Here is a 27336-nt window from a genome sequence, read left to right on the forward strand (position 1 = left end):
ATAAATAAATACACAGTACACTTACTGCATACCCGTGAATAGGAATTTGCAAACATTTCCTTGAGTATGCCTGCAAATGTCACAGCTTTCCAGACGTGCACCTAAATGAAATGTCAAAATATCTGAGATTTACACCAAACCTAAGAGCATTGTGGAAGCTTTTTCATTGTTATATACAAGCCACAGTTGCTGCTTATTTTTCTTTTGCAACTAACAACCATCGACAAAGCCAGTAGTCCTGACTTGTAAGTATGATGTTACTTGTTGTATCATATATCTGGATGCAATGACAAAAACAACAACATACCAGTTTTCAGTCTTCCTTTGAATTTGTATTTCTTGCATATTTTCCATAGTGCATGTATTGTTTCAAAGGTAGATTAATTTTCACTGGAGAAGATTGTACCTCTATAGTTTATAGATCAACCGCTAACTAAGTGCTACAGGGGGGGCTCATTTTGCGTTGCACCACTGTACATGCCTGCCCATATTTTACAGTTTGAATGCTTTTGTTAAAAGTCTGTGTGTTTGGTTGACACAACTACATTTTGTTGTATTTGCTTTTCAGCATTTGGTAAAGCCTCAGGCTGCCGAACTAATTTTTGGGGCAAATCAAGCAAAGAAGAAGAGACGCCAACCTCCTTTTCCGCTACAACACAGCCAACAACCCCAGTGTTTAAGGTAAGGAACCTGCTGCTATATTTTACATTCTAGTAGTCAAGGGCTATGTGAGTTGTGTACATGGTGGGTGGCGTCAAATACCAGTGTTCAGTCTTCTTTTGTATTTCTTTTTCTTGCATATTTTCCATAGTGCATGTATTGTTTCAAAGGTAGATTAATTTTCACTGGAGAAGATTTTACCTCTATAGTTTATAGATCAACCGCTAACTACGTGCTACAGGGGGGGCTCATTTTGCGTTTGTCCTCCTGGTTCCAGTGTCCGTTTTCCTAATGGCATGTCTGCCAGCTTGCCCACGTGAACCTTCTAAAAGTCCACATGGCCTACAAAAGCAATGCTAAGGCAGGCGTAACCACTTTCCAGGAGTGTGATCTGAGTCCCTTAATAATTCAGATGATCGTCGTCTGCATATAGACTACACATAGGAACCAAAAGTGTGCCCCTAGACTGTACTGGTCAATGGAAGGAATTGCATTAGCCCACTTAGTAAAATTCAAGTGTATTGTTATAAGAAGGTGAAACCTGATGTATAACCCAAATGTAATGTGCAGTGTACAGGGTCAAGTCTTTGTGGATCACTTAAGCCAAGGGTCTCCAACTTTTTCTGTAATAAGAGGCACTTATGATCAAAGAAATGCATCGTGATGTGATCACTAAGGGGTGCTTCAGCACATTCTGCAAGGGAAGAGGCTCATTTTGCGTTACACCACTGTACATGCCTGCCCATATTTTACAGTTTGAATGCTTTTGTTAAAAGTCGGTGTGTTTGGTTGACACAACTACATTTTGTTGTATTTGCTTTTCAGCATTTGGTAAAGCCTCCGGCTGCCGAACTAATTTTTGGGCAAATCAAGCAAAGAAGAAGAGACGCCAACCTCCTTTTCTGCTACAACGCAGCCAACAACCCCAGTGTTTAAGGTAAGGAAACTGCTGCTATATTTGACATTCTAGTAGTCCAGGGCTATGTAAGTTGTGTACATGGTGGGTGGCATCTAAATACATGCACCAAACCTCATACGTTGTACTTTGATTATTGACAGGTAACACTAACATTGGCAACACCATGAATACAGTAGAGCATCTACTTGCAAAGCCGTTCCTTGGACTGAAACGTGAAGACAAACTAATTGTAAAACAATTAGGACCTCACCGGCCAACCCTAAACCTACAACAAAGTTCCCTAGACAGAGGGAAGCTTTACACACGTTCTTTCACAAACACCTGGTACACAAAAGTTGATTGGCTTACAGGATGTTCTTCAACAAATACTCTGTTCTGCTTCCCCTGCCTGCTGTTTGGTGGTGAAACTCCTTGGACCAAAAAAGGAGTTAAAGACTTGAAGCATTTGTCAGATAAAGTAAAGAAGCATGCACACACGAAAACACATATGGAAAATCTGACAAGACTGGGAATGTTGGGAGATAAACCGATTGAAGCCCACTTAAGCGAGGCCTACCAAACAAATATACGGAAGCACAATGAAGCAGTTGATAGGAATAGACACGTGCTGTCAAAAATCATTGACTGCATTCGTTTCTGTGGTGATTTTGAACTGGCTTTACGAGGGCATGATGAATCGGAAGGCTCTGCAAATCCTGGTATATTCTTAGGGCTTGTGGACCTAATAGCAAGCATAGACCATGTATTCGAAGCACATCTATCAACTGCTACAGTCTTCAAGGGCACCTCGAAAATCATACAAAATGAACTGCTTGAGTGCATGCTAGAGATTGTAAAAAGCACTATCGTACAACAGCTGAAAAACACAGACTTTGTGGCTATTCAGGCTGATGACACCACTGATGTGGCCACAAATACACAGTCAGTATTGGTCTTTCGGTACCTAGACAGTGACAACAAAGTTGTGGAACGCTTCTATGGATTCACCCATTTAAAAGACGCTTGTGCAGAAAGCATTTCTTCAGTTATTCTACAGGAACTAAACTTCATTTTTCCAGAGCAGACTCAAAAAGAAAAACTGATTGCACAAAGCTATGATGGTGCTGCAGTAATGAGTGGAACCTCCGGTGGAGTACAAAAAAAAATTAAAGATGTCTACCCTAATGCCCATTACGTGCACTGTTATGCCCACCAACTAAATCTGATTATGCAACAATCAGTAGGAAAGATCTCTGAGGCAAAGATATTCTTCCTGGATGTAGGCGGAATGGCAGCATTCTTCTCACGCTCCCCCAAAAGAACGGAGTTACTTCATACCATTGTTAACAGAAGGATTCCAAAGGGAGGCCCAACTCGTTGGAATTTTCACATCCGTACAATCCGCCTAATATACCTATATAGGGTTGATCTTGAGAAATGTTTTGACACCATAGAAGCAAATCAAGACTTTGACTACAAAAGCCGGAATGAGGCCCGTGGCTTTGCTAGAACACTGCAAGACAGGGAGTTTCAGTTTTTGCTGTTTTTGTTTTTTCAAATAATGCTAAAAGTTGAAGCACTGTATGAAACGTTGCAAAAACGTGAAATAGATACTATCCATGTGGAAACATCTATCAACAGCTTTGTCACAAGCATAACGGAAATCAGAGAAGACGTTGACAATTTAGACAGCACACTGCCAAATGATTCTACTTTCTCTAACCGCAGAAAAGACATCAGCAGTCTAGTCCGAATTTCCAAAGAGATATGTGACACTATAATTATGCAGGCAAAGGAACGCTTTTCTTTTAAAAAGCATTTGGTGAGTGCCACATTACTAAAAAGTGATCTGTTTGCTAAACATGATATTTCCTTCCCTGAGCAAGCACTGAATACCGCTGTTGATGCTTACCCTATGCTCAACAAAGAGGATCTGAGAACAGAACTAACTGTACTGTATGGAATGCATGTATACCGGCAGGCCACTAATGCAATTAATTTGCTTGCTTTAATTCTGAACCTTAACATGCAAAACACACTAACAGAAACAGTGACTTTATTAAAAATACTCATCACCACACCGATGACAACAGCAGAGTCGGAACGTTCATTTTCCGCTTTGAACAGAATAAAAACATTCCTAAGAAACACCATGATACAGGACAGGCTGAATGCCTTAGCAATGCTTTCCATCGAGAGTGAGTTAGTTAAACGAATACCAGACTTCAATGGTCAAGTCATTGAGAAGTTTGCTTCCATGAAAAACAGACGTGCGGATTTTCATTACAAAAAGTGAACACTATTTAAATGCTGCTAGTTGGCGTCCTGTTTATTTGTTTGTTATTAAAATACATCTGTGAGGTACTCAGCAATGCATTGTGTTTCAAAGTCTGTTATGAAGCTCTGTGGTTATGATGAAGAAGAATAAGCAGCTACCTATGTTATATGACACCACTTTATTAATGTAATAACTGCACTTTCACAATTGCTTTATTAACCTTCCTGCTTTCACAAATTTGCATGAAAATGCACCATTTGTCCACTCTTTTTTCAAAATTTTCTCGGGGGGAATTCCCCCCGAACCCTCCTTAAGGGGTTCGGGCTCGCTCGCTACGCTCGCTCGCTACGCTCGCTCGCTACGGTGCAGTACGACTTTCATTTTACGCCCCACCACTTTCAAATGTCACCAGCCGCCACTGAAGCTTACCAAATTGCGTGCATTAGACAGCATCACAATTATTAGCAAATGAAAATGCCTTCCTACCTACCTTCGTAACTTCATCCACCTGAATAGGTTTGCATAAAACTAAACATGCTGAATGTTTCCCAACTTTCAAGTGGATTCATGAAATGATGCCGAAGTTAGGCAAATGAACACATATTTAACCACTCTTTTTAATATATATATAGAATCACTCCCCCCCCCCCCCAACGGATCTCAAAAATGTTACAATAAGAGCAAGGGTGGCAAGCACATATGGTGCAGAGATCTTGGGCTACAGAAAAACTCCATCAATGCAAATCATAGAAAACAACTTCCAACGAAGTGTATTGCATCTGGGCCGTGGAGCACCAAAGGAGGCCCTGAGAACAGATCTAGACATTGAAAAAATTGAGGATTATATAGCATTGGTACCAATTCACATTTAGTCCAAGGGGGAGATTGCCTCTTATAGATCCACACTATTGGATATCATAGTGAAACATGTTTATCACACAATACCACGGTATGCTCACTTATCAAATATCCTACACAACATAGGCCTAAAAGATCTTTGGCTCCATCTAGAAACCATTATGAAGACTAGCTTTGATATGGTTCCAAAGGCATATTGGGAACATAGCAATCAAGTGAAATTGAGCAGAGCAGACCCCCTGCTACAACGCTATATACTAGGTAACAAAGACTGGGGTCCTGCAACTTTCAGAGATGACATCTGTCCAGCAGGAAATATATCACCTCAAATTCCGATTGGGCACATTGCGGTGGCTTTAGTAATGTAAAGGTGGTCATCAAATACTGATGAGGGGTCCGACCACTACCGGCGCTCTTTGGAAGGCTAGGAAACTAATGCATTTTCTCTTGCTGTGCCATTACACGTTAAGTACACATAAACAATATTCTGCCCACTTTTAATCAGGTCAACATCAGGAAGTGTAACGAAGCTGAAGCTGTTTGCATGAGATCAGATGACAAAAACATTGCCTGGGTTGTTTCGTCTTTCATTCAAGCAGCCTGTAAAATAAGAAGAGGAGCACAGAAAAACTATGTTCAATGACAGACACAACTCTTGACCATAAAGGCATGGATGGGCTTTCCAAGAAAGCTACAAGCCCGGGTTAAAGTCTTTATGAAACTATCTAGTTGCGCGTCAAAGTTGTCCTGGTGTATATGCTCTTTGCATTATTAGCACGTTGTCATAAACCGCAATCTATGACCTTTTTGAAGCACTTTATTAAAGATAGCCCGCAACTTCTGCCCGAACATAGCGATCTTGCGCAGTCCGGCTGGTGGGATACTATCATGGGAAGCACAAATGCATTTGAACTTTAACTGGGGCTTTTAATTTGACCTCTCTATGAAAGCACTTTCCCCTGATCCCTTATAAATGTTAAGTTAGGCGGACCACCTTTTCTGCTGCAGTTGCTGAAGGAAGGGTTTATTCTTGAGGGTAGGACAAATGCATGTGCACTTTATGACCAGTGCATTTTAAATGGTCTGTTAGCATTTACCCATGACTTAAGCAAGCATTCTCCCATATTGGTATTGCAAAAATATAAAAAATTGCACTCATTGATATAATACTTTTATAGTGGCAACAGCCTGTATGGGAAATCTCGATTATTTTAGGGATTAATGCACAAACATATTACACATCTTTATTTTACAACCACAATCCCAACCGTCTTTTTAACTACCCTACTTTTTAGGTGGAGCATGAGCCAGCGCACAAGAGCTGCTCTGGCGGTCTGTAGTAAGTAAATGTAAATGTAAATTGATACTTGTATAGCGCACTACTCACTCGCAAGGGTCTCAAGGCGCTTGTACGAATACCGCTGTGGAACCCATCCTGGCTTTCCCTGTGAGGCGTCCACTCCCGGGCACCCCCAAGGTGGAGGCCAGGCATCCTTAGCGTTGTGGGGGCCATTGTGGAGATTAAGCAAGCTATTGCCCAGAGTTGCAGAGTGGGACTCCATGATTGGAATAGGCACTGAGGCGAGAATTATCAGGTCCGTGGAATTTTGAGCTCAAGACCCTGCCGCGTCAGGGAATTGAACCCTGGTCCCTGGCTAGACCTCTGCATCAGGGTTTGCCGCTCTAACCATTGAGCCACACTTCTCCACTAAGTAGAGTAGGGAGGAGAAGCCCCACCCACATTTTTTATTTTCTTTTGTCTTTGCTCTTCATAATTGCAGGCTTCTTTGTTCGTACGGCCATGTTGTCATTTTTTTCCTCCCATGGTTACTGGCCCCTTTACCTGGTTGTTACACGGTAGGTGTACTCTTTTTTTAGTTTCCAGTTTCCTGTTGTGCTTTACTTTGTTATCGGCCCTCTTCGGATGTCTGCGTTCTCCATCCTCCCGTCCTGCTCCCGTTGTCCATGTTCTCTAAATAGATATGCAAACTACAACGTACAAAATCCCGTTCTCCATATTCACCTTCTTCCAACCCCCTCCCGTTGTCTGTGTTAACTTTGTCCCTGCCCCCTCCCGTTCTCGATATTCACTTTCTTCCCACCCCCTCCTGTTGTTTGTGTAAACTTTGTTCCCGACCCCCTCCTGTTCTCCATATTCACTTTCTTTCCACTCCCTCCTGTTGTCCGTGTTAACTTTCTTCCCTCCCCAGCAGTGGGAGTCCTTGCGGCGAGGTGCGGCCCATATAAAGAGTCACGTCGCAAAGTTGGTGAGTAGTATCTCATGAGGTATCACTCTGCAAAATGGTGTACTTTTAAATCTTATTAATAGTGGTGCCTGTCCGACTATCTGCATTTTACTAGGATTCAGCCTACCAGGGCCGGACTGGGAACAGAAACCGGCCCTGCCAAATTGCTCACCTGACACCCCTGGGGTGAGGGAGAGTGCAGCTGAGCAGTTTGGGAGCGCCGGTTTCGGCTGATTTTGTTACAGGGGGCCGATATTTGCTGATCCCCAGTAACAAAAACGGCCCACAGGGGCCCAAAAGCGGCCCCCACCCTAGGGGCCTACCAGGGAAATGCCTGGTGCCCGCTATGGCCAGTCCGGCCCTGCAGCCTACCCTTCACCAGTCTCACTGCCTTCTCCAAGCGCAACACATACCAAGCCTCCTCCCCACCACCTCACTTCAGGATCTTCGTATTGACGCACTCAACACCGAGCAAGGCCTCTCTCTTCTGCCATACTACTGATTTGGTCATCAGGCAGGTGTGCCTGTGGACTACAAGGCTGGTTTATGAGTCCCTGTTCTGTATTGCTTGCTTCTGTTTCCGATCACACAACAGCGCTGAAGAGGCCATTTTCATGCTGTTTTCGCCTCAGGATGTTTTTTTTTTTCGTGCTGTGGTGGCTTGCTGTTTACACAATTGCAAAGACTGAAATTGGCTCTGCTGCTGGGCCCTTACCACCTGCCCCCCCCCCCTCCCCGGGCTACTCCCATGCAAGCTCGTTCTCAGGCGCCCTCAGCAGTTTCAGACCCTGTTGCCAGCTGAAGGGGAGTTACTTCTTGAGCCCCCTCAAAAAGGCAGCCTCACCAGCCTGGCTATTTTGCATCAATAGAATACAGCTCTTCCCACACCCACAGATCACTGCGTCTTACTGTGATTATTAGCATCCTAGAAACGGTCTGATTACATTACTCACAGGTGAAAGCAGCTCTTTTTGGAAGGTTTGATATGACCGCATAATAGCATTAAAAGAAAACGTTCAGCATTTCTACGCAGAGTAACCAGACATTATGGGAGGCCTGATTGGCCCGATTGGCCCTTAAATGAACTGGCATTTCTAAAGTGCTGGAGTAAGCGTCACCTGATTTTTGCAGAGAACATCCTATGGGGCAGATTTATGATAGCTGGCGCCTCCCCAGGGATGCGCCAGTTATTTTGCGCCGCTGCTCCGCCACCCATGGTGCGCCGCATTTACAATGCGGCGCACCATGGGGCAAAAACGGCACAGATGCGTGACGCATCTGTGCCGTAAAGGTGGCGCATTGCTGGAGTTTCGTCGCAAGCGCGACGCAGCTCCAGCAAGGCCCGGGGGGTCCCTATCTGTCCAATGCTGCGTCTAGCCATACGCCTGCTTCAAGCAGGCGCAGGGTTTTGACGCAGCATTGGCCTGAAAGTGACTGAGTGAAATCTTATAGATTTCACTCAGCCACTTTTGCGAGGCGCACCTGCCCCGGAACGCCCACCCTGCGCCGGAACGGCCACAAGTGGCATAGGGCTTTACAACGTGACGCATCTGCCTAGATGCGTCACGTTGTAAATGGGTTGTAGGGATGCGCCACGTTTACGCCGCAGTTGCGTGACGCAAACGTGGCACATTACCAACATAAATCTGCCCCTTTGTAATTATTTTGTTATTGCATTAATTTGTAGCTGATGAAAAGCTTCTTGGCGCTAGCGAGTGTGCAAAGACTTCTGGCAGGCTGGTCAGCTTGAGGGTGCAGAGGAAAACACCTCAATTATAGCACTTTTCCACACTGATTTCAAAATTTCACTTTAATTATGAGTAACATTCACGCAAGCTGACCATGCTTAGTTTTCAGTAGGCTGTTGTTAGCGCACTTTAGTTCAGTGACTTTCTTAGAGTTTCTTGTTGCTCAAATGGGTGCAATTTCTGATGTTTATGTTTCCCTTGTCTTCATTGCCTGATTTTGCTCGCGAAAAAGTGTCACTCATAGTCGTTGAAATGTCACTCATAATTACACTTAAATGATGACAATGTCGCACATAGTAATCTGAAACCATGCCAGCTATGCCCCTCCCGTTCTCCATATGGCTCGTTTCCAGGCCCACATGCAGCCACAGAGGTGTGTGTGTCCGGCTCCATCTATTCAATAAGCTGGCTCATTAAGCCGCCCGACCTCCTGTGTATGATACAGGACATATTATGCTGCCACCCATACTTTTATTTTCACAACCCGGAGGCGAGGTTTGGTTCCTAGGCCGGATTAGGCTGTTGGTGCCTGGGCCAGAGATGAGTACCCCTCTAAGCTAAATAATTCCGCTCTTCCACTCTCGCAAACTGATATGAATATTCGTATGGTCGCGTAATGCTAGAGTGTGATATGGTGAGGAGCTATGGTGTTTGAAACTGGAGTAAGGAATGGTGAGGGTGCGGGCATGGAAACCAACCCTGGGTATCATGGGATTTGTAGTCTGACCTCAAGTACCTTTTTAAACCGCGGGCAGTTTGTAAAAATTCCTGACATTTTCTGCTTGTGTATTCACTAAGTCCTCATTGGTTACTCAATACTTTTAGATCATTGTAATCGTGGGAAATCGTGAGAGCGGATCCCAGAACTTCCGTATTACATAAGTGAAAATTAGAAACTGGATTACGTTTTGTCCATAGGATGTTTCATACAGGGGTGATTAAATGTTGTGTTTGTTTTTAATCATAGGGTGAACTACCAGTATTTATTTGTCTTGTAAACGGCACAGAAGCAACTCTACTTCCGGGTTGGTACTTAATATTCATATCTACTTTACGTGCATTTTTGTTCATGTAGAAATAGGACGGGTGACACTGGATGAGTGGGCACTAGACCGCATCTGTGCAGAGGCAGAGCTGAATGTTATTTCTTGTCGATTGATTATCTTTGCTAATACATAATGTCATTTCTAAGTATGATAACTAAAAACTACAATAAGCTTGATCCCATTAAAGATCAGCATACATTTTATGGCACAAACTAATTGGGCTGTCTGCTTGAGTGTCTTTTTCACATGCATTGACATCAGTATTGTTCACTTGTATTTTTGTGTCCCAGTGAGTAATCGAGAAGCAGCTTTTAATCAGCCTTTTACTTTTAAATCTAGCTGCAAATTTTTAATGTGGGTATGAAAATGGTTTGCACCTATTGACACTTATGCATCGGGCCTATACACAGTATTGAATGCTTGATGTAGTGGCCCTACTTATTTCTTATGTTGCAGGCCCATTCCCACCGGGTGCACACAATAATCTGCTCCTGGACTAGGACCCTAATTCGGTTATATGATGTTACAACGCATTCCGTTGCAACGCATGCCTTTTCCACGCATGTGTCACAACGGAATGCCAGTACCACGCATATGGTTTACCACGAAAATGCCTTTACCACGCATAGTTTAACAACGTTTTTCGTTGTTTAACTATGCATGATATTTGCATTTTCATGTTAAACCGACTGCATGATTGTTTATGTAGTTGATATCTATAAAAAAAAATTATTATGCCTAACCTAATAAATCATTATAATTTAAAAATGTACTTACATTTTCTTTCGACGGTATTCTCCTTCTTCAAAGTGGTCCTTTCTCTATTTTTAATTGAGTAGTAGACGCACTTACGTAATCACGTCTGTTAGGGAGGCTCTTTCCATGAAGGACAGAGGCACAGAAGAGCTGCTAAATGTAAGTTTTCTTTCTTTTTAAACCCTCTCGTTGTTTTTTTTTGGGGGGGAGACCCCCCCCAAACCCCCCCCCCCATTTTTTTTCGCCTTTAACTCACATTCCTTTACTACGTTTTTCGTAGTAAAGGAATGCGTGGTAAAGGTTATAGTGGTAACCCTGCATGCGTTGTAAAGCATGCGTGGTTAGTGCATTCGTGGAAACGGCTTCGTTGTAGTGGGTGTTTCCCCCCTAATTCTACCACTAGTAGTGGTACATTTTTAGGGTAACAATATGTCAGTGGACTAATGCGAACAGCATGCTGCACAGCACCCATTCTGCCCTACAATGTTTTTATACCTTAAAAAATTTTGGCAAAGCCAATATCTCTGGCTAAACACTAATAGGGCCCCAAAAGCGAGACCTATGGCCATGCCAATGCTTGTTATCTTATATCATGCACCCAGTGTATCAAAGAGAAGCACATGGGATTGGCTCACTGCTCAGTTGAAGATTCTCAATAAGTAAAAATGTGAAATCATAATTTGGTCACATGGTCAATCACAACCGTAATCCTCAAAATTGCTGATTGTATTGAACTATTTGTATATTAACTTAAAGTGCTCTTAAGAATGAACTGTGAATTTTTATTAGAACATTGGAATGTTGGGAGCTCCATTGAAAACAATGGAGTGCTCCGGACTTATAATGGCTGGTATAAGCCTGGAGCTCCATCATTCCAATGTTTCTTTGTTCACAGCTCTGGCTGTGAACAAAGGCTTCAGGGAACCTGAGGGGATTCCAATCCCCTCACGCTCCCAAAAGGCTTTGTTTTTTTTGTTAGAACATTCTGTCCTCTAGGGACAGAATGTTCTAATAGCCTTATAGCCCTTCGTAGATGGGCTATACCGCTATTATAGTCCCTCTCCCTTGTTAAAGGCCCTCGCCTTCGGCTCGGGGCCTTTAACGCTGGAGAGGGCCTTTAATAGCTGGTATAGCCCTCTACGGCGGGCTATAAGGCTATATTAAAACATTGGAATGTTGGGAGCTCCATTGAAAACAATGGAGTGTTCTGGGCTTATAATGGCTGGTATAAGCCTGGAGCTCTAACATTCCAATGTTTCTTTGTTCACAGCTCTGGCTGTGAACAAAGGCTTCAGGGAGCCTGAGGGGATTCCAATCCCCTCACGCTCCGAAAAGGCTTTGTTTTTTTGTTAGAACATTCTGTCCTCTAGTGACAGAATGTTCTAATAGCCTTATAGCCCTTCGTAGATGGGCTATACCGCTATTAAAGTCCCTCTCCCTCGTTAAAGGCCCTCGCCTTCGGCTCGGGGCCTTTAACGCTGGAGAGGGCCTTTAATAGCCGGTATAGCCCTCTACGGCGGGCTATAAGGCTATATTATAGCCTTCATGTTTCAATCAGTACTGGTAATTGTTATGGCCGTCATGGCTGAATACAATAAAGATTTGATTGTATTTGAAAATGTTACAAAATACCAAGAGTAATGACACAGGCCAATTGTCTGCTAAATGTAGTGCATATTCATCAAACAGCACTAAAGTTATAGACACATTCAAAAAACAACTTTTCAACTGTCAAGGAATCCCTGTAATGTAATTATTTTCAGCTCACTCAGCATGTTCTTCATATGCTTGCGTGTCAAACACAACTGAATAGATTTAGATCAAATCAAGCAAAGCCAGTCCTCTGAATAAACTTCCAGTTTAATGCAAAGGCTACTGTAATTCAGCTTTGTGGGTTTTTTTCTACAGCAAAGAGCATTATTTAATCCTTCCCTCTTCCCCCAGAAGAACCTTCACCAAACTTAACCCCTTTCTCCAGAAAGTGTCATGCATATTTGTCAAATAGTACACAATTTATAAGCGAACCAAACATTGCCTTTTCAGTTAAAACTCTGACAGAACCAAGTGTACAGATATGACTCTCTAACATCTCAGAAGATAAAACAGAGCATTAAAACATTACCTTACTCACAATTGAAGTAATGGCACTTTCTTTAAAAGCAGCTAATGATGTGTTAACCTTCTTTTCAGAGGCATAGAATTTCAAGTACCAAGAATCACTGATTTAATAGCTCAGTTGTCGTGTCTGCCTCATAACTCTTGCTGCCATCAACTCCAACCTCTCTTCAATCGCTGTCACCTTTTTTTATGCTGTCATCTTTTTTTGTGGAGGCTCTCTAGAGAAATGGTCAACAGTATTTCATCTTTATTGATCAGTGGGCCACTTGATGGCCCTTTGTGGTCAGACTGCGGAGACTTGTGGAGAAGTGTGGCTCAATGATTAGAGCGGCAGACCCTGATGCAGAGGTCTCAAAGGTTCAATTCCCTGCCTCTGTGGGTCTTGGGCTCAAAATTCCACGGACCTGATAATTCTTGCCTCGATGCCTATTCCAATCATGGAGTCCCACTCTGCAACTCTGGGCAATAGCTTGCTTAATCTCTACAACGGCCCCCAAAACGCTAAGGATGCCTGGCCCCCACCTTGGGAGTGCATTGATGACCTCTCACCGTCATTGTTCCGTCTCTTTGCACTGCACATCACCATTTTAGATCACAGCTTGTCATGGGAGGGTGCAGCATCTCTGGCAAATCATACCACACCAAGTTGCTCAGCAGGTTAATTTGCTAGAAACCAAATCAGTGCAGTTTGTTCTCCACGGCACTATACAATGGATCACTAAATCCTTTGGTGAGTAGAAACTGCCAGCGGAGTCTGCAATAACAAAGAGCTCAGTTGAGAGACGGCCACCTCACAGCTCATGTGACCATGAACCTATTTAAGTGGCTTTTAAGCTTTAAGATGAATCCAGTGCATTCCCTCAACAAGTTTTTACTGCAATTTAAATGTTTTAACCATTTATTTTGTAAATCTTTTGAGTCCTTAGCCAAAACTTACTATTAAACCAAGCTGTTTTCTGTGAATGTTTGTGCTTTTGTAGTGGTATACCTGATTCCCTTGAGAAAGCAGCTAATCACTCTGTACATCCTATGGTCATGCATAACTGACTCTGGGCTACTACTCCCTCACACACTCCGAACCACAAAGTATCAGAGGGTGATGAACATGTATCAGAGGGGTAAAGGGGTGTGTAAAACAGAGAAATAACACACTTATTGAGCAACTTAGTCCAACCTCGTCATGTTGGTGTGCGTTCACAGTCTGGGCATGTCACATGTGCTGGATGTGATGTATTGAGATTAAGATGGCAACAGTACAAAAAGCAACATATTTTGCAGCAATAAATGCTTAACTAAGGATAATTTTACATGTATATACTTAACCTTAGAACTACCTATTCGGTTATATTGGTGCTAAAGAGGCTTGTCCTGCCGATTCCATTAAGCATAATCAATATTTTAGTGTCTGTAAACATTTGATTGAGTTGTGAATGTAGCACAAGCGATATTAACTTACCTACTAAGCCTAAACTATTGCTGAAATGTGACTAACATATTAATAAGGGAAATATTGACCCACACTAGTACGCACTCACAGGGACAGGTTCTGAATTTCTCTTTAACTTTAAGCATTATCATGTGTGTATTGAGACGAAAATTAATAGCAAAAGAGTTCTACAAATACTAGAAAAGAAATGTCTGCAGCACCTACACAACTATCAATCTGCTTGGAATTAGGTCAGGCTTGAATGCTGTGCGACAAAGCAAATGCTTCTGCCACTATAAGACTAGTTAAAAGTCTGCAATTTAGTTAGTCCTAAAAAAAAGTCTTCATGTCAAATTTGCAAGAGGCGAGTGAAATAACTAACCAACCTCCCATGATTCTGGGTCTTTCAGCAGGTACTGCAGGAAAGAAATGTGAAGCAGGTGCTGGCACCAGAACTTTGTATCGGAAGAATCCTATCTCCTCGACACAAGAGCATGATAAAGTACAGCAGAATCACAAGTAAAGCACTTCAGTCTGCTCCTTGAGTCCTCAGAGGTGTTGCCTGAAGCGATGCTGCTGCTAGTATGTTCAGAGGACACAAAGACATGCAGAGAGATTAAGCGTGGTCGCACTTCTTTGTTCAATTACAGGCGAGTGTAGTTTTCCAGGCTAGCCACAACCGAGGGCTACTCGGCCCACAGCATGACAGCAGAAGGCCGGGAACCTGTCCCACCCACGTGAACTGTGTCCTAGGCCCATCCAACCAGTGGCGTAGCAAGGGGGTGGGGTGGTCCGTGTGGTGTCCTTTATATAGAAGAAAGTACAGGAACCAGTAGAATAAGCCAAGAGGTATTTATTAAACCTCATCCACAGAAGACAGCCTAGTAACTGAACATCAGGGAATGCACACAAGGCAATATTCCAGAACCACTACAGTCAAGGTTCTTGGCACATTAAAGATACAGTAACGATGAATGAGCTTGATACATTAAGAATACAGTAACAATGAACGAGCACCTTCACACATCTCCCCCCAACAAAGAAAGAAGAACAACGAGTAAAACTGATAAAACAAAATTCAAGCGAGGACGAGATTGAGAAGGTCATAATGCATAATCTCTCAAATAGGAGGGTGGTCTACGTATTCTCTGACCTCTAGAGGGAAGCATGGGTAGATTAGAGTTATTGGCAGAATTGGAGAACATATGAGAAGAACCTTGTCTATCGTAATAGGAAACAGGTATAGGTATCCTTGACTTAACAACAACAACTCTGCTTTTATTCCAAATTCTACCATCCTCAGTCTTAATGGCATTCCTAAATATTTTTACAACAGCTTTTACATCCGAGAATTTAGACCAATTTCTGCAACCAACAGGAGCTTTGATGCGAACCAAATCACCAACAAGAACTTTTTGAGCATTTACACACTTTCTTTTATCAAAATAAGTCTTTCTCTCATCTTGCTTCCTCTCCTCCCTCCTTCGCCATTCACCTATTCCATTATCAATAAGACCTTTATCAAGATCCATCCAAGCAGGACACAGATAGGTGTTGGGAGCCCTTCCTTTAAACAAAACAAAGGGAGATCTACCAGTGGTTGTGTGGGGAGCATAGCGATAAGCATTTATTCTGTCTTGTAGGACAGATTTCCAATTTAGTCCAGATGATCTTGCTAACTGAATAGCTTCCTTCAGGGTTTTATTAACTCTCTCAACAGCTCCGTTGGTTTCTGGGTGGTATAAAGAACACTTCTTATGTACGATACCTGATTTTCCCATAAACTCTTCAAAAACCCTTGAACAGAATTGTGGACCATTATCTGACAGGAGACTATTTGGGAAACTTTCTTTTTTTTAAATGGCCTCTAGAAACTTTATTACTTCTTCAGAAGTGATTTCCCTTACAGCGCTCACCTCAATCCATCTGGAATAGAGATCCATAAGGACTAAAAGGTAAGGGGTATCACTTACACCTGACAACGGACCAACTATATCTATGGCTAGCTCATCCCAAGGATGTCTTGGGAGGGACCGCTTAACCATTGGCATCTGTCTAGTTTTAAGTATTTTATCGCTTGCAGAACATTCTGGGCAATCCCTCACTAATCTTTCTATCTCCAAATCCATCCCTGGCCACCAAAATTGCATTCGTAATATTTCTTTGGTTTTTACAATACCAAGATGTCCAGAGTGAGCATGAGATAAAAGTTTTTTTCTAATACCCAGTGGAGGAACCATTTTTGTTCCCCTAGTTAAAAACCCGGAGTGTATAGAGAGTTCATCGGAAACCAAGATCCAGGGTTTCTCTAAACGAGAGTTATTGCTCAAGGACAGCATAACTCTTTTTAATTCCTCATCTTTTTCAAGCTCATCTCTCCACTCCTTTTCCTCAATTGCTCCTTCTGTAATTTCACACACGTTTATAGATTCTTCACAACAATCTACAGCATCATCATCATCAAAATTCTCTTTCCCAACCATTCTCGAGAGACAATCAGCAGACTTGTTTGCGACACCTGGGATATATTCAACAGAGAAATCAAACTCTTGTAATGAAACAATCCATTTCCTAATTCTCGAAGAGATTGAATCTAATCCCTTCTTATCAAAAATTTCTTTTAAAGGTTTATGATCTGAATAAACCAGAATCTTGGTACCCCAAACTAGGTTTCTTAACTTTCTCAGGGCCCAATAGATGGCAAGAGATTCTTTTTCTATGACGGAATAATTTAATTCCGAGCCCCTTAGACATCTTGAGGAGCAGCAAATCAAATTGTCCCTCCCATTTCTTTTTTGTATTAGGACAGCACCAAGTCCTTTTTCACTTGCATCAGTGAATAAAATTGTGGGAAGACCTGGTATAAATGCCTGTAGAGAGGGAGCTTTGTTCAATTCAGATTTAATCCCTATGAATTCAGATTTGCATACATCTGACCACACATACTCCACATTCCTCGATGTCAATTTTCTCATAAACTGGGTTTTGTCCGCAAAATTAGGAATAAACTTCCCATAGAACTCCACCATACCCAGGAAGGAAATTAACTCTTCCTTATTCTCTGGATCTTTTATTTTGTTGATGGTGTCAACTAACTCCTTTTTTGGAAAGATGCCCATATCGGTTATCCTATGGCCTAAGTAATTAACTTCCTTTACACCAAATTTACATTTGCTTTTCTTAAGTGTCATACCTGCATCTTCCAAACGTTTGAGTACAGAACAGACACGACCAAAATGTTCTTTTGAGCTATTCCCATAAATAAGTAGGTCATCTTGGTAACATCTTACACCAGATATTCCTTCTAAAATTCTTGCCATAATCCTTTGAAAAACGGAAGCCGCTGACACAAGACCAAACGGCATCCTTTTATATCTAAAAGTACCCATGGGGGTGATAAAGGCGGTTAGGTCTTGTGAACGTTCATCTAGCACAACCTGGTGATAGGCTGAGGCAAGATCAAGTGTGGTGAAATACCTGGCTCCTTCAAGGGTGCTAACCATTTCATCAATATTGGGAAGGGGAAACTTGTCTACAACTACTTCCTTATTTAATGCCCTTAAATCAACACAGAGCCTAATCTCACCTGTAGGTTTCTTAACTATGACAACGGGAGCCAACCACTCAGTAGCTTCAACTTGTTCAATGACATCATTCTTTAACAATTTGTCTATTTCCTCTTTTACCTTATCCTGTTCCATCAATGGTATTCTTCTAACTTTCGCTATGACAGGAACAGCATTCTCTCTTAATCTGATGTGATGCTTATAACCCTGTAAACAACCTAAGTTTTCCTTAAATACTTTTGGAAATCTACTAGCTAACTCCTCTCCCAATTCCTTATCAGACTCATTTCTTTCCAGAATATCTACCTGATGAATTTGTACCTGTGGATCTGCATTGGGATCTAAAGTTACACCAAGTTGACCTTGATGTACCCAGCCTAACAAGATATCACCCTTCTTTGCCACATATATTTTCCCTATAATAATTCTAGACCCAAGTTCAATCTCCGCCATGAAACATCCAACCATTTTAATTGGGTTGTCTGAGTACCCAAGGGGCCTAATATCTGATCTCATAAGTCTTACTTTTCCAGCAAAGTGCTTATTAAATAATTCCTCATCAATTAGGGTGATGCGAGAACATGAATCGAACTTAAAATCTATTATTACATTTCCTATTTTTACAGGATGAATGGGATGATCTCCCTCCTCACATTTTATCTCAAATGTAACAGTTCTGACTTGTGGATGTGACTGATTCCAACGTTTTCTAGACATGTCAGGTCTAAACATTTTTGATCTACAACACTTACCATAATGTCCCTTTTTTCCACAAACATTACATATAATTCTTAATGCAGGACATATTGGAGAGTTAGCCAAATGTCCTACTTGGCCACATCTAAAACATGTAAATTTATTACTTTGTCCTGGAAAATTGTTTTGTAAACCAGGATTTGTAGAAAAATCATCTCTTCCTGAGGCAGACTGAGTTTCATTCTTGTCTTGTTTCTTGACTTGACAAATTATTTCTTCAATTTTTGTATCTTCTTTCTTTTCAACAAAAGATGTTTTATCTTTTTCTTTTCTCAATTCTCCCACGCACTTTGTCATGTGTTCTACTTGTTTAGCTATTGCTAAAACTTCCTCAAGGGGTGGTTCGTCTTTTAACCAAAGTTCCTTTCTTATTTCGTCATGGGCACATCTGAGGACAAATTGATCCCTAATCCTTTCATCGAGTGTTAAGCCAAAGTTGCAAGAGGAAGCTAGTTTCCTTAATGAAGAAATATAGTCTTCTACAGTTTCATCTCTCTTCTGTTCCCTTAAGCCGAAGTGATAGCGTTCCATGATGGTACTAATCCTTGGAAGATAGTGTTTATCCAGTTGTGCAATCGCAATTTCGTATTCATTTAAATTGCGTTGTTCTCCAGCAGATAAATCAGGGAGGTGTTCTAGGACATCTTGTCCTTCTCCTCCTAAACAATGTAAAAGGAGGGCTAGTTTCCTTTCTGCGCTTAGGTTAGTTCCACAAACTCTTGCGTAGTTGGCAAAAATCTTTTTCCATTTTTTCCACTTTATATTAGGTTCTCCTGGCGTATTTAAAAAAAATGCGGGTTGAGTTACATTTTGCATTTCAAAAATCCTCTTTTAAAGTTTTAATTTATATTAAGTTCCCTTTTTCTTTTAATGCTCACAACAAAGAGAGATTTTTTTTTTATATAGAATCTTTCTTTCTCTTGCTGTATTCTTTTCTCTCTAGGCTAAACAATTGTTAATTTATGAAGATTGGAATCCTTCAATAATGGTTAAATAGAATGTTCTGTCTTCCTTTCTTTTACTCCAAAAGATTCCTTTGATGACACACAATGTGAACTGATTGCGCAATGTCACGCGTTTTTTTTAGAAGGCAGTAGGTGGCGCTGTTGTATCACAATGGCAGAGCAGCGCGAGTAAAATAATTCATGCGCTTGTAGCTCGTGATGTTTATTTCTTGAACGCGAGCCAAATGATTAGCGCGAGGAAAGAATCAAAGCGCGTGTACCTTTCGTGATGTCAGTTCATCAGCGCGAGCAACTTAAGCACGAGGCCTGTTCAGCGAGGCCTGTTCAACGTAAGAATCGTTCATCTTTACTTCTCAAATAAAGACAGTCTTTTCCCTTAATTAAATAATTTACTCGAGAAGCCTCCCACCTTACTCCTCACCGTTTTTTAGTCGGAACCGCCGCTGGGAAGACTCCGCTTCCTTTTCTTTTACAAAACAGCCGCTGGAGGAGAAGGGGAAATTATCTTCTTTTAGTCTCTGTGTTGAGGTGAGAGGTGATGTGGGTTCACCCGATCGTCGCCATAAAATGTGGTGTCCTTTATATAGAAGAAAGTACAGGAACCAGTAGAATAAGCCAAGAGGTATTTATTAAACCTCATCCACAGAAGACAGCCTAGTAACTGAACATCAGGGAATGCACACAAGGCAATATTCCAGAACCACTACAGTCAAGGTTCTTGGCACATTAAAGATACAGTAACGATGAATGAGCTTGATACATTAAGAATACAGTAACAATGAACGAGCACCTTCACAGTCCGCCTCAGTTGGCATGAGTTTTGGGGGTGGCGGCCAGCAACACCCTCTTACCTACGGCCATTGCGGCGTGGTAGCCGCAGGAATCGTCAGCATCCCAGCCCCCTCCTCCACACTCTTAGATTCACCTGCGTGGGTGGCAAACGCAGGGGCCGCCACGGACAGCCTATCACCTAGCTACGCCACTGCACCCAAGTCTACAGTGCTCACTGCACACAAATCTTAGCTGTACACAGCTGCACTGCTTGTTTTATTTTTTTCTCCATTTGTTGTTACAGAATTTGCAAATCTGCAACAAAAAAAGATTTTAAAAATGTACTTTTAAAATAAAATAGTGGATCCATATCCCTTATTAAGGGATATGAATAATCTCAAAATTTTGTCCCATTGCATTCAGAATTCCTCGGGTGGATCTGCAAATCCTGTGATGAAAATTGTAACGTTTTTACATTTATTTTCAACTCAGATGCCTTGCATCCTGTAGTGGGCACCAAATCAAAAAGGTTCTTTTGTAAGGAGTCAGATTCTATGAGGATATATGGATCACACAATGTACGAAGAGAAAAAAAGCTTTCTTGTCCCATCAGATTTGTTTATTATGAAATTAGGAGCTAGAAATCTTCTGCGGATTTGGATTTGCAAATTAACGTTAACATATATCTATAATTTAACCGTTGAAAAATTAACAGACGCCTCTTTTTAATGCAAAGGTCTCAAACAATGCTGAAAGGATTTATAATGAAACACACATTGCTCGAAATCTAAATAAAGTTATAGTTTACTCAAAAAGTGATGGTTTCATGCCTAAACTGGTGCATTTATATTCAGTGGTTTGGCTATTGCAGAGGAAAAAATGATATTGGTGCTAAAATGAAAAGCACTTCTTTTGACCATTCCCCGTCTACCCTTTACCACGCATGAGAGTTATGCACAGGGCAAGGCTAGACCCAGCCCTCTAAATTCAAGTCCCACTGCACGCAGGCGGAGTCCATTCTCCATGGGCCCTGGGAGTATGGTGTTCAACTGCAGGGGATTTTAACTTTGGCCAGTGACCAAAGTACGTCATTTAAGAAATCACTGTAAAAATGTGTTAAATGTTTATTTACTCGTTTAAAGTGTGCTAATGGCCATGATTATGAAGCAAAATATGTAAAACCATGATACGCTAGTTATGATGAGTAATGCACCATAAACTCCTAAAAAACTGATCATTACATCCCACATGGTGACTCAGGTGTCATCACAGAGTCTGGAAAAAAACATGCATTGCATAGAGAGGTCCAGATTCACAAAGACTTTGCATTAGTTTTTTTTAACTTATTTAACAAAACCTGATGCAAAGTGTAGTAGTGGTATTTGCAATCCAAAGCAAATCACAATTTGTTTTGGATTGTTTCCAAAAGTAACACAAAGCTGAGCAATGCTCTGCCTAGCATTACTTTGTGTCAAGACAGTGCACCATGGTTGGTGCATGGGTGCTCCCATGCAACTACCCTTGGGGTTTGATGCTAATACCTATCTACAAATAATTGAAGGCAGGTATTTGTTCCACATTCCTGCACCTCATTGAGATAGGCGTAAAGAGGAGAAATTTTTGTATTTTTCCTAGTTTTTTAGGTCTCGCGCCTAGCGTTGCAGTGCGCAGCATGAGCCCTCTTGTAAGGGGGTTTTGAAAGCTAACCACACGCTCGTGCATGTGATCAGGCTTTCGCCGGCAGGCATTGTTTTTTTTTTTTTTTTTTAAAAGACACACGATTAGGCAAAGGCGGGCGCATGTCCTGCCTTTGCAATGCCCATTCCCGTCCTTGTCTAGCATGCGCAGCAGCCCGCGTTCGCCTCACTGCTGCTGCCGCACTCCCTCCCCCCGCTCCTCTGTGGTGCGCACGCACCACTGAAGAAGTGTAAAAATGTGCATTTGATATGGATCGACCTTCTCCAATGCAGGACTTTATGCTGTGTAGTACTTCACTGTTTTATAAGTCTTTAAACCACTTCCCTTTGTCTTTCTCCAACTCCACCCCCTCGCCCTCTTGCTGCTGTGACCTTTTATCCCGGAATCTGCTGCGTGCTGTAAAATGCAGCTGTAGCCAGTCCCCGGAATGAAGCTGCTTACACATCACCACAGCAACAACCAGGCACGTGTTACCGAAATCCAACTCACACGCTAGTCACAGAGCCCCAGTTCACTTCCAGGTCCCACCTGCGTCACCCCGTGATGCACCCACACCACTCGCCGTGCCATGGAGAGACGCCTGCCCAGGAACAACCCTGCCTCCACACACCTACTCCAAGGACGAGCAGACAGTGCTAAAACATGAACCCCACACTGCTAGAAGTGCCAGGGAACAAACGTGGACATCGTCCACAGCAGACCTCAACTGTATCCTCGCCCACGATCACATGAGTCCAAAAAGCCTTTTACTTCTGTTACTCAAAGTCATCCCTCGGTCTGAGGGCTGGCGTATGCTTTGACACACCTTTCGTGTTCACAAACCGTGCTCTTCAACTAGACTCGGTGCTCAGAGGGTCATAGGACATCCTTGAACAACCCTCCCTTCCTTCCATTGATCACCACCCACAGTGCAGTCTGTCACTGGGAAGGTCTCCTCACACCTCCCCCAACCCCACCGCTCCCATTCGACATCCTGGCCCTGCCCCACCCAGCCAGGCCGAATGCGAGTTGATAAGACTGGCTAAGCAAACTTTGTGTGCATTAATGATCAAACAGCAAATGGGATCTAAACTAGGTGACTGAGGAAAACGTTTGTTGGATGCATTCCTGTACTAAAGCAGCATAAACGCACACAAGTTAGTGAGGGTTACCTTCCCTTTACTGGACATGGTTTTATTAAATTGTCGCTTTATTGGAAGAGACTCTCCTCCGTGTAATGCGTACTGACTTGGCCAAGATTTTCCCACGAAAAAGCGTGCGGATTCTGCCCATGTGGCAATTTCTCGTGTAGAACACATTCACCATGTCTTTCTCTAAAATCTTTCACTTTGCAAAATGTTGCAGATTTTTCAGTTTGCAAAATGGGATCACACGTGAACCGGTAGCAAATGCTTCTGTTTTTCTGGGGATTTTGCTGGGAGTTTCACATCTGTGAGAAATACAGGAACAACCAAATCCGCATCCTGTTTCGTTATTGTAATTTACAAAAATAAGAATTTTCCAGACTTAGCTATGCATATATATAAAAATGCACGTAGAAAGATTAAACAAGCATTTGCAATGCAATAGGTTTCGCATTTGCGAGAGTTTGAGCTATATTTATTGTAAATGACATTGCCTTTTAATGATGTTTTAGTTTTGGAAACATAAATATAAGCCATTGTCATTTACAATGTCAATAGGTCAAACTTGCGTAAAAGCGAGACCTATTGCATTGCAAATGCCTGTCTCTCTTTGCATGTGTGCTACATTCTACAGCACACATACAAAGTGAAAAATGACAAACGCAAAAAGGGACCTCTTCCTGTACAAAAAATACGCTTACAACAAAGCAGCCGCATTTGTACCTTGTCTGCATTGGGGCATGGCAGCCAAAAGTGCACCAAAGCACCTCATCTATGGTGTTGTTATGTTCTTTCCTGTTTATGCAACACAGCATAACAACTTTACTTACTCTGCTGCATTGCATGATGTTTTAAAAGATCTGGGCCAGATAGTAATATACATAACCAAAGGATGAATGTAGTGAGTTGTGTGAGAAGGGATGGCATGATTGGGCTTTGGTGTCTGGCCTTCACCAAGAACTCACTTAGCAGGATTGGAGGTCATGGCCATGGTCATTTAAGGCACTGCCGTAATTTTATGCTCTGCAGTCAAACTATAGGGAACATGGTTAAAGGACATTATCAGTGGTATGTTGAGAGTAGGTGTGCGGAGTGTGTGCGGAGTACCAGGCTCAGCACCCAAAGCATTGTGGGAATGGCTGAAGACCATAACTAAGCGTGGGCACAAAATCCGTTCCGTTCGCGGAATTTGTGGATTTTTGACAATTTCGCGTTCCGCGAATCCCGCAAATTTGCCCAAAAATCCGCGAATTCGCAAGCTGGTGAATTTTTTTGCTTGGTCGCGCTTGAAAAATACAATATCGCGCGCGCGGCGTTGACTTACCGTGATTCTGTGTTTGCCGAGTTGTTTTTCTCCAGGTTTGCGTGTGCTGCGTCATTTTGGATCTTTCTGCGTGATCGCGCGAGAATTTTTCGACTGCGATTACGTCATTGCGGCTTGCCATCTTGCACAGCGAGAGTTTGACAACGCAAGTACGTCATAAGGGCCCGCGATCACGCATCACCGTAGATGTGGCGCGCAGCTGACTTCCGGCAGGAGATTTGAACAGCTCGCGTTCCCGAACTTGAAAAAAATTGCAATTCTGCACAAGAAATCCACCGCAGGCAGCATAAACCTTCTGAAAAAGATGATTTTGATCAGAATAACTCCTCAGATTGACATTTGGCTGCACTTTTTTGTGCAAGGAGTCCATATCCTGGTCACTTTTGATTTGGATCTGGAGCTGGAAGGATTACTTTTTGTGGCTGCTGCTGGATATTTGTATTTTAGGACTTTTTGGACTTTGAAGTTTGGAGCACTTTTGGATTTGAGATTTTACAAGTAAGTTGGTGTTGTTTGTTTGGGGCATTGCAGTTGCTGCAACTAAAATTTTAAACTTTTTTCACAACTTTAAAGAAAATATATTGTGGGTAGCCACAGTATCCAGTAGGCCCAGGGTTAGTCATGGGTGCATGATACAACTGTTTCTATGAGGTTTTTTTAACTTAGGAGGATCATCGCGAATCATATTAAAAGAGCGATTACTATTTTTGATATTTGTGCTGCCGGGGGGGAAGGAGCCGCGATGATCCTCCTAGATGCAGAAAAAGCATTTGACCGGGTGAGGTGGTCTTTCCTATGGAAGGTTTTAGAGGGGAGGGGGTTTGGGCCAAGGTTTCGACAGGCCATACAAGCAATGTATTCTACTCCCTCAGCTAAGATTCAGTTGATGGGTGTGAGCTCTGGGGAAATTAATATAACAAGAGGCACTCGGCAGGGTTGCCCCTGCTCTCCTATCTTATTTGCCCTGTATATAGACCCATTAATTACACAGATATTATCGAATATAAAGATACAACCAGTAATTATAAAAGGATTCCAAACAAAATTGCTTGCATATGCAGACGATTTAGCTATTATTACGAACGATCCGGAATCTGCTATGAGGGAAATTGTCAGCTTGACAAATTTGTTTGGGAAATTTTCAGGATACCGACTGAATGAAGCTAAGACTCAAATTCTTTGTTCTAAGAATATAATTAAAAAGGATGCTAGATATGTCAATTCAGTAGTGTATCTTGGCATAACACTCAATTCACAATCAGGGCACATAATTGGAGATAATTTTACACCCCTCTTGAAATCAATGGAACAAGAGCTGAGGAGATTGAATACACTTCATTTATCAATAATAGGCAGGGCTAACGTCATTAAAATGACTATGTTCCCTAAGATTCTGTATAAACTTAGATCGATCCCATTTAAATTAGAAGATAAAATAATAAAGGAAATTGAAGCAATTTTTATGAAATTCCTGTGGCAATATGGCAAGATTAGAAGATCAAACAAATATATGTCTTTACCGCAGGAAAGGGGAGGGCTAGGTATGCCTAATATCAGGAATTACCATTGGTCCTGCCTCCTTACAGAAATGGCAATCCTCTTCAATCAGGAGAAGGTGACTCAGGAAGGGGGCCCTGATGATATTCCATCGATATTTCAACTGGCATTGGGGGACCAAGCATTTGGGATTCTTCTGAGAAAAACTGGAAGAATGTATTACAAGAAATCACGATACAAAATACTTGAGGGTATAGCTGGGATCTGGGCATCTGTGCAAAAAGTAATGGGTATTCCAAGGTATAACCACCATACGCCTTTATGGAACTCCGATCTCTTTCCAAACCTATGTATGGATGGATCTTGGAGACACTGGGAGCAACAAGGCATTGTAACACTGGGGCAAATAATGGTGAAGGATACATGCAGATCACTGTCTGATTTAAGGCTACGATATACATTGCAGGAAGGGCAGGAATATAAATACCTTCAGGTGGTAAATACAATCAGATCAGTAAGACCACAAATTATTTTGGGGGAAAGAAGTACCCTATTGGATTATCTGAAGGGAGGTGGGCGAAAAATTAATGGACTTTATAAAATCCTTATGGAAAGCTCCCCAGATGACATGCTTAAGATCGAGGCAGCCTGGGCTGAGAAATTGGTGGACCCAGAAATTGATTTAGATAGAGCTCTTACTTTTGATAAGAGATTTCTGCGCTCTTCTAACCTTAAAGCTCAACATTTTAAAACCCTATTTAATTTGTATTATACTCCATCTAAGTTGTTTGAGTGGGGGATGAGGGTTGATAGCAATTGCCCCAGATGTGGCAGAGGCTCTGCAGACATTGTTCATATGTTCTATGGCTGCGAGAAACTTAACCCTATTAAATCGGAGATATTGGCTTTCTTAGAGGGGCTCCTAGAAGTTAAAATTACCTTATCCCCAACCCTATTCATTTTTGGATGTGATATTAATTTAAAATTAAGGATTGAGGAGGAAGCTTTAATTTTTATATCAGTAGCAGTACTACGGATATTAATAACAGCGGCCTGGAAAGATACAGAGGCCCCAACATTTCAAATGTGGATATGTAGGCTGTTGGGCATCCATAACATCGAGGGTGCCCTATACGAGCACAAGGGTATAAAAACAAGAGAGATGGGGTTACGATTGTGGGCACCAGTGGCCAGATGGAGAACTATAAGGATGAGTGGTCAGGGGAATGTGAGCAAAAGTACTGGTTAAGATTTGAAAGGACTCAACTATGAAAGCTTTTCTCCCATAGGATTGTATGTTTTATTTTATATATGTTTATAACTGTTTAGGCTTACTATTTCTCCGCTATGTAGTATGTTCAAATTTGGAAACAAATGGATTTTGTTTTGTATAATGTATACACGTACTCTAATAAAATAAAATTAAAAAAAAAAAAGAGGTTTTTTTAACTTAAATTTCATTTATGTATGGAGTTTTAGCCCACTGTTATATGTGGATTTTTTTTTAAATATTGGGGTGCCTGTAAAGCCTCACAAGCCAGTAGGCCCAGGGGTAGTGAGTGGTGCATGGACCAAGTTTTTCTGTGGGGTGTCTTGAATTT

At 41.9% G+C, this 27336-nt stretch overlaps 1 protein-coding gene across 1 annotated transcript; it reads left to right on the forward strand.

The window, feature by feature from the left end:
- The first annotated feature begins 389 nt into the window (after nucleotides 1-389).
- LOC147712044 (zinc finger MYM-type protein 1-like) lies at nucleotides 390-3928 on the forward strand. The gene is made up of 3 exons (XM_086920283.1): nucleotides 390-681; nucleotides 1486-1597; nucleotides 1720-3928. The coding sequence occupies exon 3, from the start codon at nucleotides 1743-1745 to the stop codon at nucleotides 3852-3854; it is 2112 nt and encodes a 703-aa protein (XP_086776409.1). The 5' UTR covers nucleotides 390-681; nucleotides 1486-1597; nucleotides 1720-1742; the 3' UTR covers nucleotides 3855-3928.
- Nucleotides 3929-27336: the final 23408 nt, after the last annotated feature.

Source organism: Lissotriton vulgaris, chromosome 5 (assembly GCF_964263255.1).
Source record: "Lissotriton vulgaris chromosome 5, aLisVul1.2, whole genome shotgun sequence".
Taxonomy (NCBI): domain Eukaryota; kingdom Metazoa; phylum Chordata; class Amphibia; order Caudata; family Salamandridae; genus Lissotriton; species Lissotriton vulgaris.

What these genes read in the sequence shown, in the direction of transcription:
- LOC147712044 (XM_086920283.1), top strand. Translation starts at nt 1,743, where the DNA reads ATGAATACAGTAGAGCATCTACTTGCAAAGCCGTTCCTTGGACTGAAA.